Source organism: Myxine glutinosa, chromosome 12 (assembly GCF_964187855.1).
Source record: "Myxine glutinosa chromosome 12, kmMyxGlut1.1, whole genome shotgun sequence".
In the NCBI taxonomy this organism is placed as follows: domain Eukaryota; kingdom Metazoa; phylum Chordata; class Myxini; order Myxiniformes; family Myxinidae; genus Myxine; species Myxine glutinosa.
In genome coordinates, this window is record NC_136272.1 from 35,094,065 (window position 1) to 35,110,519 (window position 16,455).

General features: G+C 46.7%; 1 protein-coding gene across 1 annotated transcript in view; it reads left to right on the top strand.

Moving 5' to 3' along the window:
- Positions 1–1,030: 1,030 nt before the first annotated feature.
- The window catches only part of UBR2 (ubiquitin protein ligase E3 component n-recognin 2), a 327,955-nt gene continuing 312,530 nt past the window's right edge, over positions 1,031–16,455 (top strand). Inside the window, exons 1-3 of the mRNA XM_078766741.1 lie at positions 1,031–1,354; positions 7,892–8,181; positions 10,551–10,629. Coding sequence (XP_078622867.1) covers positions 1,280–1,354; positions 7,892–8,181; positions 10,551–10,629 — 444 coding nt within the window. The 5' untranslated portion in view covers positions 1,031–1,279. The remainder of the gene's footprint in view (positions 1,355–7,891; positions 8,182–10,550; positions 10,630–16,455) is intronic.

A 16,455-nucleotide genomic window follows, 5' to 3' on the forward strand; every position in this document is an offset into this window, starting at 1 on the left:
AATAGGAGTTTGTTTCACCCGTCGTTCTTTGATTCACAATCTAATGAAACCTCTAATTAGTAATTAAAATACGTTAAGACCAACCTCGTTATCTTCAACGAAAATCGTCATCAAACACCAGAACCAATGAGATTCGAGCATTTGAAAAAATATTATTACGCGTTTCGGAGGGTGAAAACGGCGTCAAATATTCTAACATTGACGAAGAATTATTTTTTAGAAATCTCGCGGCCGTATGGGATAGTTTTTCACGGCCAGAAATATGGTATAAGCGGTTTACATATTTAGTTTAGAAATACGGATAGTTTTTCACGGCCGGAAATATCCGAAGTTGAGACGGAATTCACCGAATTAATCACTGCAAGCTAACTTCTTCTGGTGGAGGAAGCTGCCGTGCCCGGAGAGTCAGAGAACCAGCCCTGGTATGTAGTTCTGTGATTTTGTATTGATACTCGTACATCCTGAATTCAATCTTAAAGCTTATGGGTCTTTTTAGCAATTTGGCGGCCATTTTGAAAACATTGGACGCCATGTTGAATGTACATGTTGACTAATCGAGTGGATTTAAGGAGTATCTTTATAAGAACATCACTGCCCAGTTTCATGCTTGTATCATAATGTGAACATTTTTCTTGTGTTAGCCACCTTTCTCATGCTGATTGCTTAGTTACCCTCCGATTAGCCTGACCCAATCTATCGAACTTAACGCTCTCCTTATTACCTCAGGCTCTAGTAGCCATGTGAAGACAGTTTTTACAAATACAACACTAGTAAAGCTTGATCACGATACGTGATAAATATAAATTGTATTTTTATCGACAACCATGATTCCGTGGATGCACTTAATCCTTCGGACTTCATTCCCCTTCGTCAATCGTTCGCATATCACCTCCTCTCGCCTCCACCTGTGAGTACGTAATAAATAGATCACTCTAAATTCGATCATTCTCAATATAAAGCACAAGCTCCTTCCTCCCTTATCGAAAAACCACAACCATCACAGTGTTTTTTTCTTCCCGGAAACCGAAGTGAGTCACGTGACTTTTATGAATAATTAAACATCTGAAGTGATCTCGACAAAACGGAACAAGGAACATCGAGGTCGGCTCTAAAGCATAAAGGACAAGATAAATAACTGCAGTTTCTCTCGCATCCATGAAGATAGGACATCTTCTAAGGATACGTGATTCGCGTGGAAAGGAAGAATGATTTAGGCGTCGTCGTTTAAACGTCCGGCGTCTGATGATGGTATACGCGCAGTACGAGTGACGTCAGGATTATGGCGGCGGCTCTGTTTCTAATGCCGGATGAGGTCAATCGTTGTGTTGATTTCAGCGCCAAGGATGTGGCGGCGGTAAGTCAAAGACTGGAGAAGTACTAGAAAGAATATATTTTTGAAGTATTTTGTGATGGTCAGATACTGGATAGGCTTTGTGGAGTCGTGCTTACGGAAGCCGGTGTGGAGACGAATCACGTGTTGTCTTCCTCTTCCTCCTCATTCTTTCCTTCTTCCTCTTCACTTCACTTCTTTTTCCTTTCCATTTGGTCCTTCCTTGACTCTTCTTCAAGCCATTGATCCACCATACCTGCGCTATATCAACACCACATCAAATATAATTAATGGGGCAGAGGAGAACAGTGGCCGTGGGGTGGGCACAGGGACATCATCAGCCAGGGGTTACACACACACACACACACACACACACACACACACACACACACACACACACACACACACACACACACACACACACACAGACACGCACACACACATTGACACACACACACTGACACGCACACTGACACGCACACACACATTGACACTGACATGCACACACACACACTGTGACACGCACGCACCCACACACACACTGACACGCACACACACATTGACACACACACACATTGACACACACACACACATTGACACACACACACACACACACACACATTGACACACACACACACACACACACACACACACACACAATATTTTTGGTGGCTGGGGGGAGTGAACAAACAATAGCAGGACAACCGGCCGGCCTTTGTCGAGATTTTTTGACAGACACAATCACAACACATCTTGTGTACGTGCAGATATTCTAGATATATTGTAGAAAAGGCCTCACTTTATTCCTTTTTGAGGACACTGGATTTTCAGAGTTATCCCATAATGCCGTGCACACTACCATGTTGGTTGTATTTACTTCCTGACAATGACAGCATTAGTCATTTTACAATCTGGAATGTTTATCTGGTTATTCTGACACTGCAATTTAAGGTTATGCAAATTCCTTTGCCTTGTTAGGTGTTGTTTGGCTTACCAACCAGTATGGTGCCCACGCACTGTATCATGGGTACTGAAACCCCTTTATGCAGTATTAACACTACCTCCTTCGATTTATAATTTATCTCCCCACGAATACAATCTAAAACCCTGTTAGGTTTACCTATACCTGTCTGGTACTGTGCTGCCTGCTTCCCCCAGGTATCTATTACCACCCCCAGATCCTATATCACTCACTTCAAGACCACCCCTTACATTATGTAGTCCATAATTTCATTATTCTTACCCAACCCCAGCACCTCACATCTCATAATAAGCTAAACTTCATTTACCAATCTTTTGCTCAATCTTGATAAGTATCCCGACTTTCCTGAATCTGATCACCCCATTCTCTGCTGTCTGCCTTACCTCCAAGTTTGGTGTCACCTGAAAATTTGGAAAGTTGCCTTTAAACCCCACTGTCGAGATCTTTGATGTAAATTTTGAATTGCGAGACCTTTATGGCGGCTGAAAGTGCAGTGCGCATGAACACCTGGATGTGCAGCAAGCCAAGAAATTTCAGTTTTCTAATACATATTATATGATGCACGAGAAACAAACAAATCAACTCTCTCAAAGTGTTATGACTGCCTCCTATTTATCAAGTCCGGTTCGGGAATTTTCCATGTGTTGGTCAAATCTGTTACTGACTTCCTCTACTCTCGTAGCCAACATGTGGTTCTCAATGGGATCCTTTGATCTCCTCTTCCTGTCAAGGCTGGAGTTCCGCAACGCATTGTTCTGGTACCTAAGCGGTACGCTGAAATTAACACCCGTGCATTGGCTCCCAGTCCTGTCGAACATCCCAGCCCCTGATTTGGGCTGGAAGGCAAGAATGCTGACACAGTTTGATCGCATCAAAGCCAACTCGGCCCTCCAATCCATGAAGACCTGCAGAATCTACCAAATATGCGACAAGTCACGCAAACCTTTCTGGGGCTCTGCAAAACGTTTTGAGTGATATGGGTTTAAACATAAGTGACACGATCTCTGGACAGACAACAATATTGCTCACAAAGAACTGTTGAGTGATCCTGCAGAAGAACCTCCATGTTTCGACCTCCAGAAACAGTGGTCTGTGCTCAGCAGGATCCGCAATCTCCCATGTAAGGACATCACACCACCTCCACAAATGGAATTTCAAAGACGGCACAGCACGTGACTGTGGTCATCCAAATCAGACTTTTCATCACATTGTGAATGTGTCACCTGTGGAAATTTGATGAAGGATTTAGGGTAATCCACCTAACAACAGAAGGTGCTGTGACTTAGCTTTCCAAGTTTTGCCTTAGATCTGTGAGCTGCCATTTGTCATACACAAGAAGAAGAAGAAGAAGGTGAAGAAGAAGAGAACAACAACTCCTAATCTTCATCAACGATCTCTCGGACTAAAAATCCCTTTTCTATTTGCTATGATTCCACCCTCCGTCGTGACATTCCTCATTCTTCAGACAGGCAGGCAGCAGCCGCTTCCCTCTCTTCAGACCTTGATCGAATCACAAGCTGGTCAAACACTTTTTCTTTTTTTTTTCTTTTTTGTATACAAGATGGAGGCTCGTGAAAGAGCTAACATTAATCACACAAAAAGACAAACCGACACACAAAAAACAAGGGGAGCGGCAGACAAGATGGGGAGAGAGGGGGAAGGACACAAACACAACATTTGAGAGCAGGGACATCGGGAGGACTTGGGGGGAGGTGGGAGAGGAATAAAACATATGAACACTGCAAGGACTCTGGGGTGAATTACCGGGGGTAGAAAAGATCAAGGTTTTCGATGGGGGAAGATAAGAGATGGTGGTGAACAGCTGTTTTAAAGACCTGGAGGGAGGAGTGGGATTGAAGGGAGTGGGGGAGTTTGTTCCAGAGGTGGGAGAAAAGGGGAATGAAAGAGTGAAGGTGAGCAGAGAGCCTAGACTTTGGCAGTTTAATCATAAGAGGGTTGCAGGCAGATCTTGTGTGACCTGAAGGAATATTGGGGGGACAGAGCACAGAGAGAGCTGGGGGAGCAAGGCCGGAGAGGAGTCGGTAGAAGACAGAAAGACCACCAACCTGCCTGCGGTGAGTGAGTGAAAGGCCCTCGGAGTTGACTACATCGCAGGAGATTCCAATGATTCTGAAAGCTTTGGCCTCAACAGCGTGAAGCCGAGCAAGGTGTGAGGCAGGAGCACCAGCCCAGAGGGGATACGTCTTTCAATCCCGACAATTCTCTCATTCTCACTGTCTCTCCGAAACCCTCCCATCTATTTTCTTAACAATCCTCTTGACGAAGTTCAGTCACTCAAACTCCTGGGTTTCACTGTCAGCCATGATCTTTCTTGGGCAAACCTCATTTCCAAGTTGACGTCCAACGTCGTTCACCGACTGGGCAACCTGCGTCTTACAAAGTCCTCCCTTGACACGCCAGAACTCCTATCCACTAACGCCTTAATCCACAGCTTGATGGGGTACTGCTCTCCCCTCTGGACTGGCACCCCTGCCTCAAACCTTTTTTTTTTTTTTTTTTTTTTTTTTTTTGTATACACGATCGAGGCTCGTGAAAGAGCGAACATTAATCACACAGAAAGACAAACCGACACATAAAACATATAACATCGGGAGCGGTAGACAAGATGGGGAGAGAGGGGGAAGGACACAAACACAACATTTGAGAGCAGGGACCGAGAGACATGGAGACATCGAGAGATCTGAGAGAGGGCGAGGGCTTTGGGGGGGGGGGGGGGGGGGCATGGGAAGGGGGCGGTGGGAGAGGTATAAAACATATGGACACTGCCAGGACTTCCAGGAAAGAAGTTGGAATTTCAAACAAGGTGGATCTGGGGTGAATTAGCGGGGGTAGAAAAGATCAAGGTTTTGGATGGGGGAAGATAAGAGATGGTGGTGAACAGCTGTTTTAAAGACCTGGAGGGAGGAGTGGGATTGAAGGGAGTGAGGGAGTTTGTTCCAGAGGCGGGAGAAAAGAGGAATGAAAGAGTGAAGGTGAGCAGAGAGCCGAGATTTCGGCAGTTTAACCATCAGAGGGTTGCTGGCAGATCTTGTGCGACCTGTAGGAATATTTGGGGGACAGAGCACAGAGAGAGCTAGGGGTGCAAGGCCGGAGAGGAGTCGGTAGAAGACAGAAAGACCACCTACCTGCCTGCGGTGAGTGAGTGAAAGGCCCTCAGAGATAGCTTCATCGCGGGAGATTCCAATAATTCTGAAAGCTTTGGTTTCAACAGCGTGAAGCCGAGCTAGGTGTGAGGCAGGAGCACCGGCCCATAGGGGAGAACAGTATTCCATTGAGCTGCGGATGAAAGCCTTGTATGTGGTGAGGAGCTCAGGTGTGCCGAGGAAGGACTTCGCACGACGGAGGATGCCCAGTCGGCGACTGGCTTTGGAGGCCAGCTTGGAAATGTGGTTTTCCCAAGAAAGATCATGGCAGATAGTGAGACCCAAAATCTTGAGCGACAGAACTTCTTGGAGAGGATTGTTGAGAAAGTAGATGGGAGGGTTGTCCAGTCGATCTTTTCGGAGAGACATAGTAAGAGTGTGAGATTTGTCAGGATTGAAAGACATGTTCCACTTGTTTGACCAGTCTGTGATTTTGTGCAGGTCTTCAGAGAGTGAGGAGGCAGCAGACTGCCGATCTGAGGGAAGAGGAATGGAGTGGCAGAGAGTGGAGTCATCAGCAAAGAGATAGAGAGGATTTTCGAGAGAGTCAGAGAGATCATTGATGAAGACCAGAAAAAGCACGGGGCCCAGAACACTGCCTTGGGGAACTCCAGCCTGAACAGGAAGAGGAGATGAGAGAAACCCATTCAGGGCCACACGTTGACGACGACTCGAGAGGAAGTCCGCCAGCCATGCGTGGAGATTTCCATGGATACCAAAGGAGGAGAGTTTGGTGAGCAGAGCGGGGTGCCAGACCGTGTCGAAGGCACGTGATATGTCGAGGGAGACAGCTCTAATTTCCTGTTTGGCATTGAGGACCTCCATCCATTGTTGAGACAGCAGAAGCAGCATGTCCAGAGTAGAGTGACCTGGTCTGAAACCAAATTGATGATCAGAGATCAAGCCATTGGAGAAGAGGAAAGATTTCATATCCGAAGCAATGATGGATTCCATGACTTTGCTGATAATTGGGAGAAGGCTGATTGGTCTGTAGTTGCTAGGATCTGTTTTTGCACCTTTTTTGTGCAAAGCGGTGATGTTGGCTGATTTCCAAGCAGATGGCAGTTGACCTTGAGCAAAAGAGAGGGTGAAGAGAACAGAGAGAGGGTGAGATAGAGCAGCAGAGCAGGATTTTAGGACCCGTGGGCTGATGCCGTCGGGTCCAGTTGCAGAATCAGAGTCGAGGGTTGACAGAAACTTTTCCACCTTGTCAGGAGGAAAGGACACGGAGTCCAGGAGCAGCAGGGTACGACTGGGTATGGTAGGTACAGAGAGGGATGGGTTTGGGACACAAGATTTAGAGGCAAACACAGAGTTGAGGCATTCAGCTTTTTCACGTGCGGAGTCAGCTGTGTAGCCGTTTGAGATAAGGGAGGGGATGGAGGGGGAACAAACACCAGAAACAGATTTGACCAGACGCCACCAGGATTTGGAAGAGGGAGACAGATAAGAGAGTTCGGTCTTGAGAACGGAGAGATATTGTTTCCTGGCTCTCCTGAGGGTGGACACACACTTGTTTCGGGCTTTGTGAAAGGAAATGAGATTTCCTTCCGTTGGATTTGCTTTCCAGGAGACGAAGGCAAGTTGTTTCTGGGCAACAGCCTCACCACAAGATTCCGTGTACCATGGACGGGAGGAAGGGTATGACAACTGAAGACGAGATGGGATAAATCTGTGCATGAGAGAGAGCAATTTACTTTGGAAGAATTCCCAGGATGAGTTGATGTCAGAGGTGGTAGAGATGGGAGACCAGTCCAGATGATTGCTCAGTTTGACGCTGTAGAAACCAAGGCCCTCAAGGGCTTATCACATTCCCATCGCAGACAGATTGGTGGTCTCTCTGTCTTCTACCGCCTAGGTCTGTACCCACCCTGTCCACCTTGTGCATCCTCCCTATCCCTCATTCCTCCCACACACCCGTTATTTGTCCAAGTCTCCCTCTATTTTGTCCTTCAACTCTGCAATTGGTGTTTCCCCCCTCTCCTTACTGTTGGTTTTGTTCTGTTGCGTCCTGATCTGTTCAGTGTTCCAGCTCTTCCACAATCCTGACTCGGTATACAAAAAATAAATAATTTATAATGGTCCTAGAACTGATCCCTGAGGTATCCCACTACTTCCATCTTCCCAGCCAGACATTCTCCTGCTCACAGCTACTCTGCCTCTTCTTCTTCTTCTTATTGATTTATCTTTATTTTATCTTCTTCTTCATATACTTTTCTTGATGCATATGGTGCAAGTTATCTGAACCATCCAAAAATGAATTGAGTTGGGGGACACGCGTAGGCGGTGAAATTTATCATCTTCCTCCTTCCCCATTCCTTTTTCCAGCTACATTTAAAATTCCTTCCAATTATCGTCCCACTTTGTCATGATTATTTTTCTCTCCTCTGTTCCTCAATCCATTCCACCCCGCAGGCCTGGACGGATGAACCTGACCTCTGCTCTGCCATCTCCAACCACTTTTCTAAATATGTGCCATGTGTCTCAAATGCCCTCAGCACCAGCAGCACTGCACCGACTGCTGCCAGTATTGGGAAATCAAAAAATGAGGAATTCCTGTATCAACACCTGCTGCTTGAGCCTTTAGGATGGTTTCTGTGTGCTGAAGACCCGGAGACTGTCTTGTCACACCTTTCACAGAGCAGCCAACCACCTCAACTCTGCGGCCATGTTTTTCATATGGGAGAACCGACGTACTCTTGCCGGTATGTTTATCATCATTGTCCTGGCATCTCTATGCTTCGTAGAAGTCGGATGTATTTGGAAGAGCAGTTTTGGTGGTACTGTATTTGATATTTTTCTTGTATAAGTTATTTTTTTGTATGACGTACTAATCCATATCTTGACAATGCTTGTTATTCAGCTTCTGTATGCAACTTCTTTTTTGACATTTCACTGTATTAACAACAGAAGGTTGGTTGCATTAGCAGGTAGCTCATTCTGTGGCACTGCGAGAAGCGTGCATGTATAGCCCCGGCTAACTTGACAAATGGACTTTAAAACAAAATTATGTTGGGGTCAGGGCATTAAGTTATTGCCACTAAGGGCAAGGCCATTTTGCCATCATTGGACAGATGTTTTCGGAGGCACCAAGGCAGTTATGAGGATGAGAGGGGGTGGGGGGGGGGGGGGGGGGTGGCAACAAGGAAAACATAAATCCAACCCAGGGGCACTGTGATGATTCGATACTTTTTCCTGAAAAAAAAAAAAACAAGGGCAATTATGTACAGATTATATAGATAAGATTTTAATAAAATATATCCATCTTGTGGTGTTGGTGTTGCCTGGTGTTGGTAAGCCTGGTGTTGGCTTAGCGGTTAGGGTGCCGGCTTGGGATCCTAGGATCCTGAGTTCGAATCCCGGTCGATCGCTGAATTAACGCTAGGAGGGTTGACTCAGCCTGTCATCCTTCCGAGGCCGGCAAATTGAGTACCAGCTTGCTGGGATGAATGATCATGGTGTGTACCCCAATTTAGAATAGGTACACCGTATCCCTGCGCATCGTAGGAGGTGGCCAAGGGTTGGCGTCATCAGGAAGGGCATCCGGCCATAAAAACATTGCCTCAAACAGGGAACCATGATTGTCATGGGGCCCGCACGGCTAACCCCCGCTATACCTGCCCCCCCCCCCCCCCCACACACACATTATTACCTCTGCCACCGAAGGTAGACTAAGGATATTTTCACCCCGTCTGTCTCTCACAAAGATTTGGACTAATCTGCATGATATTTGGTGGAGGTTGTGTATGTGACCAGTGTTACATATTTATGTGAATTACTATTCCGGGCTTTGCTTATCAATGTGTAGTCGATTAAAGGTTGTTGTGATTAAAGGGTCAGGAGCCCTTCTGAGAAAAAGGAGACCGGAAACGGAAGAAGAAAAGACACGAGGTCCTGGAGACGCGACGATTCTTCTTCTTCCTCGCCAAGCTCGGACGCGAGCGGTATCGATTGAGCAACGTCAGAGAATCGGCGTTTCAAAGCCCGTCTGGCGAGAGGAGTTACCGGGACGTGTAACTACCCTTTGACACGTCAAGTCACTGTGGGTTCGTGCACGGAACCAAGCAGCTGGCACAGTTCGCCTCGCCGTCTACAAGGCCGCGTACGGGTCGCACCTAGGGCCGCGCGCGCTGGGCAAGCCGCGTGTTGCTTTGCCTGCTTTACATTACCCGCTTTGCTTGGCCAGGAGGTGCGCGCTGCAGCCGTTGTTCCCGGTATGGGACGTGCCCGGTGAAAGCACGTCAGGAAGGGTCCGTTCAACCACCCACGTGCGGAGATCGAACTACAGGAGTACGGAGACATTGTGAGAGACATTGACCACGGAGGGAGTCGGGAGTGGGGCTCACGTGAGGAATGTATAAGATGGCCATCTTAGAGTTATTAATATTATAGACGAGTTTACATCGTTGTACTATTGATTGCTGATTGTGGATGGTTGTTGATTGCTCGGGGAATATATCATTGATTATTCCGGAGCCTTGGTGTGGGGTTTCTTATTGATTGGAATTAATATTGATTGCGTTACGAAAGCGCCGAAATAATAGATCTTTCTGGCGGAGTTCCTCTCACGGTCCGGGGGTCACCGAGACCAGGTAGTCACCGGGAGGACCACGTAACACCAGGAACAAACGATTCGATTTCAGTGAAGATCCAGATACCAGAATTTTTTAAAGTGATTCTTCATCATTAAGAGATAGGGCCTAAAACAATATATAACACAAAATTTCAAAAAGCTGTGGATAAGTTGTAACAAAACCAGGTGGATGAGTTGCTTATGTGACGAGAACAAGCCGTTCCGGTTCCAGATCAGGCCTATCAGTGCGATACACAACGTAAACTGTTTATCCTGGCAGATGTATATGCTCTACTAAGTGCTGTTCTAGGTTGTCCAAGTCTCCCTCCATCTCGCCCTTTAGCCCTGCTGTTAGTATTTCCTCCATATCTATACTGTTCCTTTTTCTTCTGTTGTGTCTTGATCCGTTCAGTATTCTAGCTCTTCCACGAGCGTTGACCTTGTATACAAAAAGGTGTGGTATAATTTTTGAGGCTTTTTATGTTTTTCTCTTTACAACAGGGAATGTGCTGTGGATCCTACGTGCGTGCTTTGCATGGACTGTTTTCAACAAAGCATCCACAAGACACATCGATACCGGGTAACTGATTCCGGCATTGTCTAGTTTATGCAAATGGCTAAACATACCTCCTAACCTTTTCTATTTATTGTACTGCAGGTTTATTTTCCATTGCTGTGAAGTACAGCACAGCTTCCTTGGGGACTTTATTGTTTGATACCTGTTCCAGACCTCTGCAGCATGGAAGACTCATTATTTTGCCTTGAAAACAAATGATGGGTTGTTAACATCTCAGATATGAAGAGCATCTTGGGGAAATGATTGGGTTACTACTAGCCCTTAGCAGCATACACCGACCGGTATCGTGTGCAGAATCGACCATCGTAAATTCCCGTCGATACAATTTTGTTTGTATACAAAGTCAAGACTCGTAGAAGAGCTAGAACACTGGACAGATTGCAGGACACAACAGGACAAAAGGAACAAAAAATAGAAAGAGAAGGTTAACTCCAACAGCAGGATTGAAGGATAACATATAGGGAGAATTGGACAAACATTGGGTGTGGAGAGGAATGGGGGGGGGGGGGGGGGGGTAGGCAAGGATGCACTGGGTGGACAAGATGGATACAGAAGGAAACTCAGGAAGAGAAAACTGGAAATTTCAAAGTAGGTTGGCTTGGGGTTGCTGGAGTTAACAGGGGTAGAAAATATTATGGTTTTGGATGGGGGATGATCTGAGATGGTGTTGATCAGCTATCTTGAGGACCTGCAGGGAAAAATGAGATTGAAGAGAATGTGGAAGTTGATTCCACAGGTGGAAAAAACCATACTCCTTCAACTTTTCTCTTTTCTCTGATCCACTTTCACCTAACCTTAAAAAAAACAAAAAAACAATTAACGAATAATTTAAAAAGTAGGCCCCTTCACCCGTACTAACAATTGTTTATACACCTCTCTCCCTGGACCCTTCCCCCTCATCCTGGGAATTCTTCCAAAGTAAACTGCTCTCTCTCATGCACAGATTTATCCCATTTCTTCTTCAGTTGTCACAGCCTTCCTCCCGTCCATGGTACACTGAATCTTGTGGAGAGGCAGTTTCCCTGAAACAACTTGCCTTCTCCTCATGGAAGGCAAATCCAACTGAAGGCAATCTCATTTCCTTTCACAAAGCCCGGAACAACTGTGTGTCCACCCTCAGGAGAGCCAGGAAACACTATCTCTCTACTCTCAAGACTGAACTCTCAAACCTGTCTCCCTCCTACAAATCCTGGTGGCATCTGGTCAAATCTGTTTCTGGTCTTTGTTCCCCCTCCATCTCCTCCCTTACCTTAAATGGCTACACAGCTGACTACGCACGTGAAAAAGCTGAATGCCTCAACTCTGTGTTTGCCTCAAACTTTGTTCTCTGCTCACCTGGCTGTCGATCTCCTATTCTTCTGTTCCTGCTTCTGAACCTGTTCTGGAATCCTTAATCCCCCTAAGGAACCTTTCATGCCCTCATTCAGGGAATTTCCCCAGATAGTTTTCATGGTTTTGTTTTAAAAATGTTGAAACTTTCCCCTGAAGTGTTGTATTCTGTTGTACATTATAACACTTTTATTCTTCTTCGTTAAAAGGTTGTCTTTGATTTGCTCACCAAATCTCTTCAATTCAAATTCAATCTCTTACAGTTCTTCGTTTCTACATTCACTAAACTCACCTGTATTCCACCCCTCCTCCAACGTTTTAAAACGGATCTCTGAATCAAAAATCACAAGAAACTAATTTTGCAATAAATGTTCGTGTTCCATTAATCGTGCAACACTTTCTAAAATCCCAACTCACCCCTGCCCTCCAAAACTTCCCCCTTTCCCCTCCTATTCAAATCTCCCCCCTTTCCCCTCCCCTCCTAAGCCACCCCCCATCACCCCTCTCCTTCCAAACTCTCCCCTTGCCCCTCCCCTCCTAAACGCCCCCTCACCCCTCCCCTCCCAAACTCACCGCTCACCACTCACCTCCTGAACTCCCCCGAACCCCTCCGCTTCAAATCTCCCCCTCACCCCTCCCCTCCCAAACTCCTCCTCGTTTCTCCCCTCCTAAATTTCCTCCTCACTCCTCCCTTCCTAAATTTCCCCCTCGCTCCTCTCCTCCTAAATTTTCCCCCTCGCTCCTCCCCTCTTAATTCCCCCTCGCCTCTCCCCTTCAAAACCTCCTCCCCCTCCCCTTCAAATCTCCCCACCCTCCATTTTTCTCCAATTCTCCCCTCTCACCCCTCCTCAAAGTGTCCTCCTCCCCACTTCCCCTCCCTTCCAACTCTTACCTCCATCTCCTCCAACGTTCTTCCTCGCTCTGCCCCCCCCCTCAAACAACACCTCACCGTGCCTCATCCAATCAACATCAAATATTTTGTCCTCCTAATCCTTCCCTTTCTCCGAGCACTTCTGAAATCCCCGACACACCATCAACAGCTCTCTCGACCTCCTCTTCCTCTTCCTCATCTTTCCCTACCCTTCCCCTCCCCTGTCATGTATCCGGTGCTCCCCCTTCCTCTTCCTTAACGGTATGGACCTCAAACATCCAGGGCCTTCGCTAAAACCTGACTGATCTCTCCATACAGGTTGCTTCTGACAAACCAGACTTGATCTGCTTAACATAAACTTTCCTCCTTCAAGATGTCTCTGATTCCTTAATATATCTCCCTGGTTACTCCCTCCTCCGGTATGATAGACCTGAGCCTCGTCCTGGAGGTGGGATTGCTATCTTTATCAAATACTCTCTTCCTCACTCTCCTTGCACTGCCTTCTCTCCACCCCACCCCCAGGAGTACCTCTGGCTACGACTTCCCCTCCGCTCCCACCTTTTGTTCATATGTGTGTTGTACCGTCCACCGAACAGTGATGACTCCATCTACATCTCGCTGTCTGATAACTATGGATCAACTTCTTTCGACTAATCCCAACTCTCTCTTCCTCATATGTGGTGATTTCAACTGTCATCATTCCAGCTGGCTGGGTGTGAGTACCTCTCTCACCAGCTATTGCACCTCAGCAAAGGACTTCTGCGACCACCTGGGACTGACACAATCTGTAAATTTCCCGACCCGGATCTCAGTCAACGGAGCATCTTCTCTTCTAGACTTGGTTATGACAAACTTCCCTGCAAATGTCTGCTACTCTTCTTCTGCTCCAATCGGTTCATCTGATCATTTGCTTGTTAAAGTGAACATCTCTCTGGCCATTCTCAGTGCCGACGAGTCTGGCATTTCACTCACGCCAACTGGCATGGTCTTCAAGCAGCCATCAATCATCTGGACTGGTCTCCCATCTCTGCTGCCTCTGACATCAACTCATCCTGGGAATTCTTCCAAAGTAAACTGCTCTCTCTCATGCACAGATTTATCCCATTTCTTCTTCAGTTGTCACAGCCTTCCTCCCGTCCATGGTACACTGAATCTTGTGGAGAGGCAGTTTCCCTGAAACAACTTGCCTTCTCCTCATGGAAGGCAAATCCAACTGAAGGCAATCTCATTTCCTTTCACAAAGCCCGGAACAAGTGTGTGTCCACCCTCAGGAGAGCCAGGAAACACTATCTCTCTACTCTCAAGACTGAACTCTCAAACCTGTCTCCCTCCTACAAATCCTGGTGGCGTCTGGTCAAATCTGTTTCTGGTCTTTGTTCCCCCTCCATCTCCTCCCTTACCTCCCTTACCTTAAATGGCTACACAGCTGACTACGCACGTGAAAAAGCTGAATGCCTCAACTCTGTGTTTGCCTCCAAATCTTGTGTACCAAACCCGTCTCTCTGTACCCACCTTACCCAATCGAACCCAGCTGCTCATGGACTCTGTGTCCTTCTCTTTTGACAAGGTGGAGAAGTTTCTGTCAAACCTCCACTATGATTCTGCAACTGGACCAGCCGGCATCAGCCCATGGGTCCTAAAATCCTGCTCTGCCGCTCTTTCACACCCACTCGCTCTCTGTTCTCTTCACCCTCTCTTTTGCTCAAGGTCATCTGCCATCTGCTTTGAAATCAGCCAACATTACCGCTTTACACAATAAGGTGCAGAAACAGATCCTTGCAACTACAGACCAATCAGTCTGCTCCCAATTATCAGCAAATTCATGGAATCCATCATTGCTTCGGATATCAAAACCTTCCTCTTCTGCAATGGCTTGATCTCTGATCATCAATTTGGTTTCAGACAAGGTCATTCCACTCTGTACATGCTGCTTCTGCTGTGTCAACAATGGACGGAGGTCCTCAATGCCAAACAGGAAATTAGAGCTGTCTCCCTTGACATATCACGTACCTTTGATACGGTCTGGCACCCCGCTCTGCTCACCAAACTCTCCTCCTATGGTATCCATGGAAATCTCCATGCATGGCTTGCGGACTTCTTCTCTGGTCGCAGCCAACTTGTGGCCCTGAATGGATTTCTCTCATCTCCCCTTCCTGTTCAGGCTGGAGTTCCTCAAGGTAGTGTTCTGGGACCTGTGCTTTTTCTGGTCTTCATCAATGATCTCGCAGACTCTATGGAAAATTAACTCTATCTCTTTGCTGATGACTCCACTCTCTGCCGCTCCATACCTCATCCCTCAGATCGGCAGGCTGCAGCCTCCCCACTCACTGCAGACCTGGACAAAATCACAGACTGGGCAAACAAGTGGAACATGTCTTTCAATCCTGACAAATCTCACACTCTTACTAAGTCTCCGAAAAGACCGACTGGACAACCCTCTTATCTACTTTCTCAACAATCCTCTCCAAGAAGTTCTGTCACTCAGGCTTTTGGGTCTCACTATCTGCCATGATCTTTCCTGGGAAAACCACATTTCCAAGCTGGCCTCCAAAGCTAGTCGCCGACTGGGCATCCTCCGTCGTGCGAAGTCCTTCCTTGGCACACTTGAGCTCCTCACCACATACAAGGCTTTCATCCGCAGCTCAATGGAATACTGCTCTCCCCTCTGGGCTGGTGCTCCTTCCTCACACCTAGCTCGGCTTCACGCTGATGAAACCAAAGCTTTCAGAATCATTGGAATCTCCCACGGTGAAGCTGACTCTGAAGGCCTTTCACTCACTTACCGCCGGAATGTAGGTGGTCTTTCTGTCTTCTACCGACTCCTTTCCGGCCTAGCTCCCCCAGCTCTATCTGTGCTCTGTCCCCCAAATATTCCTACAGGTCGCACAAGATCTACCAGCAACCCTCTTCTGGTGAAACTGCCAAAATCAATACTCTGCTCACCTTCAGTCTTTCATTCCTCTTTTCTCCCGCCTCTTGAACAAACTCCCTCACTCTCTTCAATCCCACTCTTCCCTCCAGGTCTTTAAAACAGCTGTTCACCACCATTTCTTATCTTCCCCCATCCAACACCTTGATCCTTTCTATCCCCATTAATTTACCCCAGATCCACTTTTTTGAAATCCCGACTTGCAGTGTCCATTTGTTTTTACCTCTCCAACACCTCTCTTCCCCTGCCCCCTCCCCCTACCCCCTCCTCCTCCCACAGATCTCCCGATGTCCCTGTTCTCTATTGTTGTACTTGTGTGCTTCCTTCTCTCTCCCCATCTTGTCTCCTGCTCCCTTCATTGTATCTTTTCTGTGTCAATTTATGTTTTTTTGTGATTAATGTTAGCTCTTACACGAGCCTCGATCTTGTATCCAAAAAAAAGTCCCATAAACTTTTTAGTACTTAATTTATGCGTACAAGTAACAACACAAAATCACAGAACTACATATTATCTATGAGAGGTCGTTAAAATTTTCAATTTGTCTTAATTATGCCTCACCGACGAAGTCTTTGCATTATGTTTTTGGGTTGTTGTCTGGCAGTCCGTTCGTGATAGGTTTTTGTTACTGTGACAGTTTTCGAGTTTGTTTAATCCTCAAAATAGACTGTAATGAACTCAGTCATGTTAAAAGATTGGCCT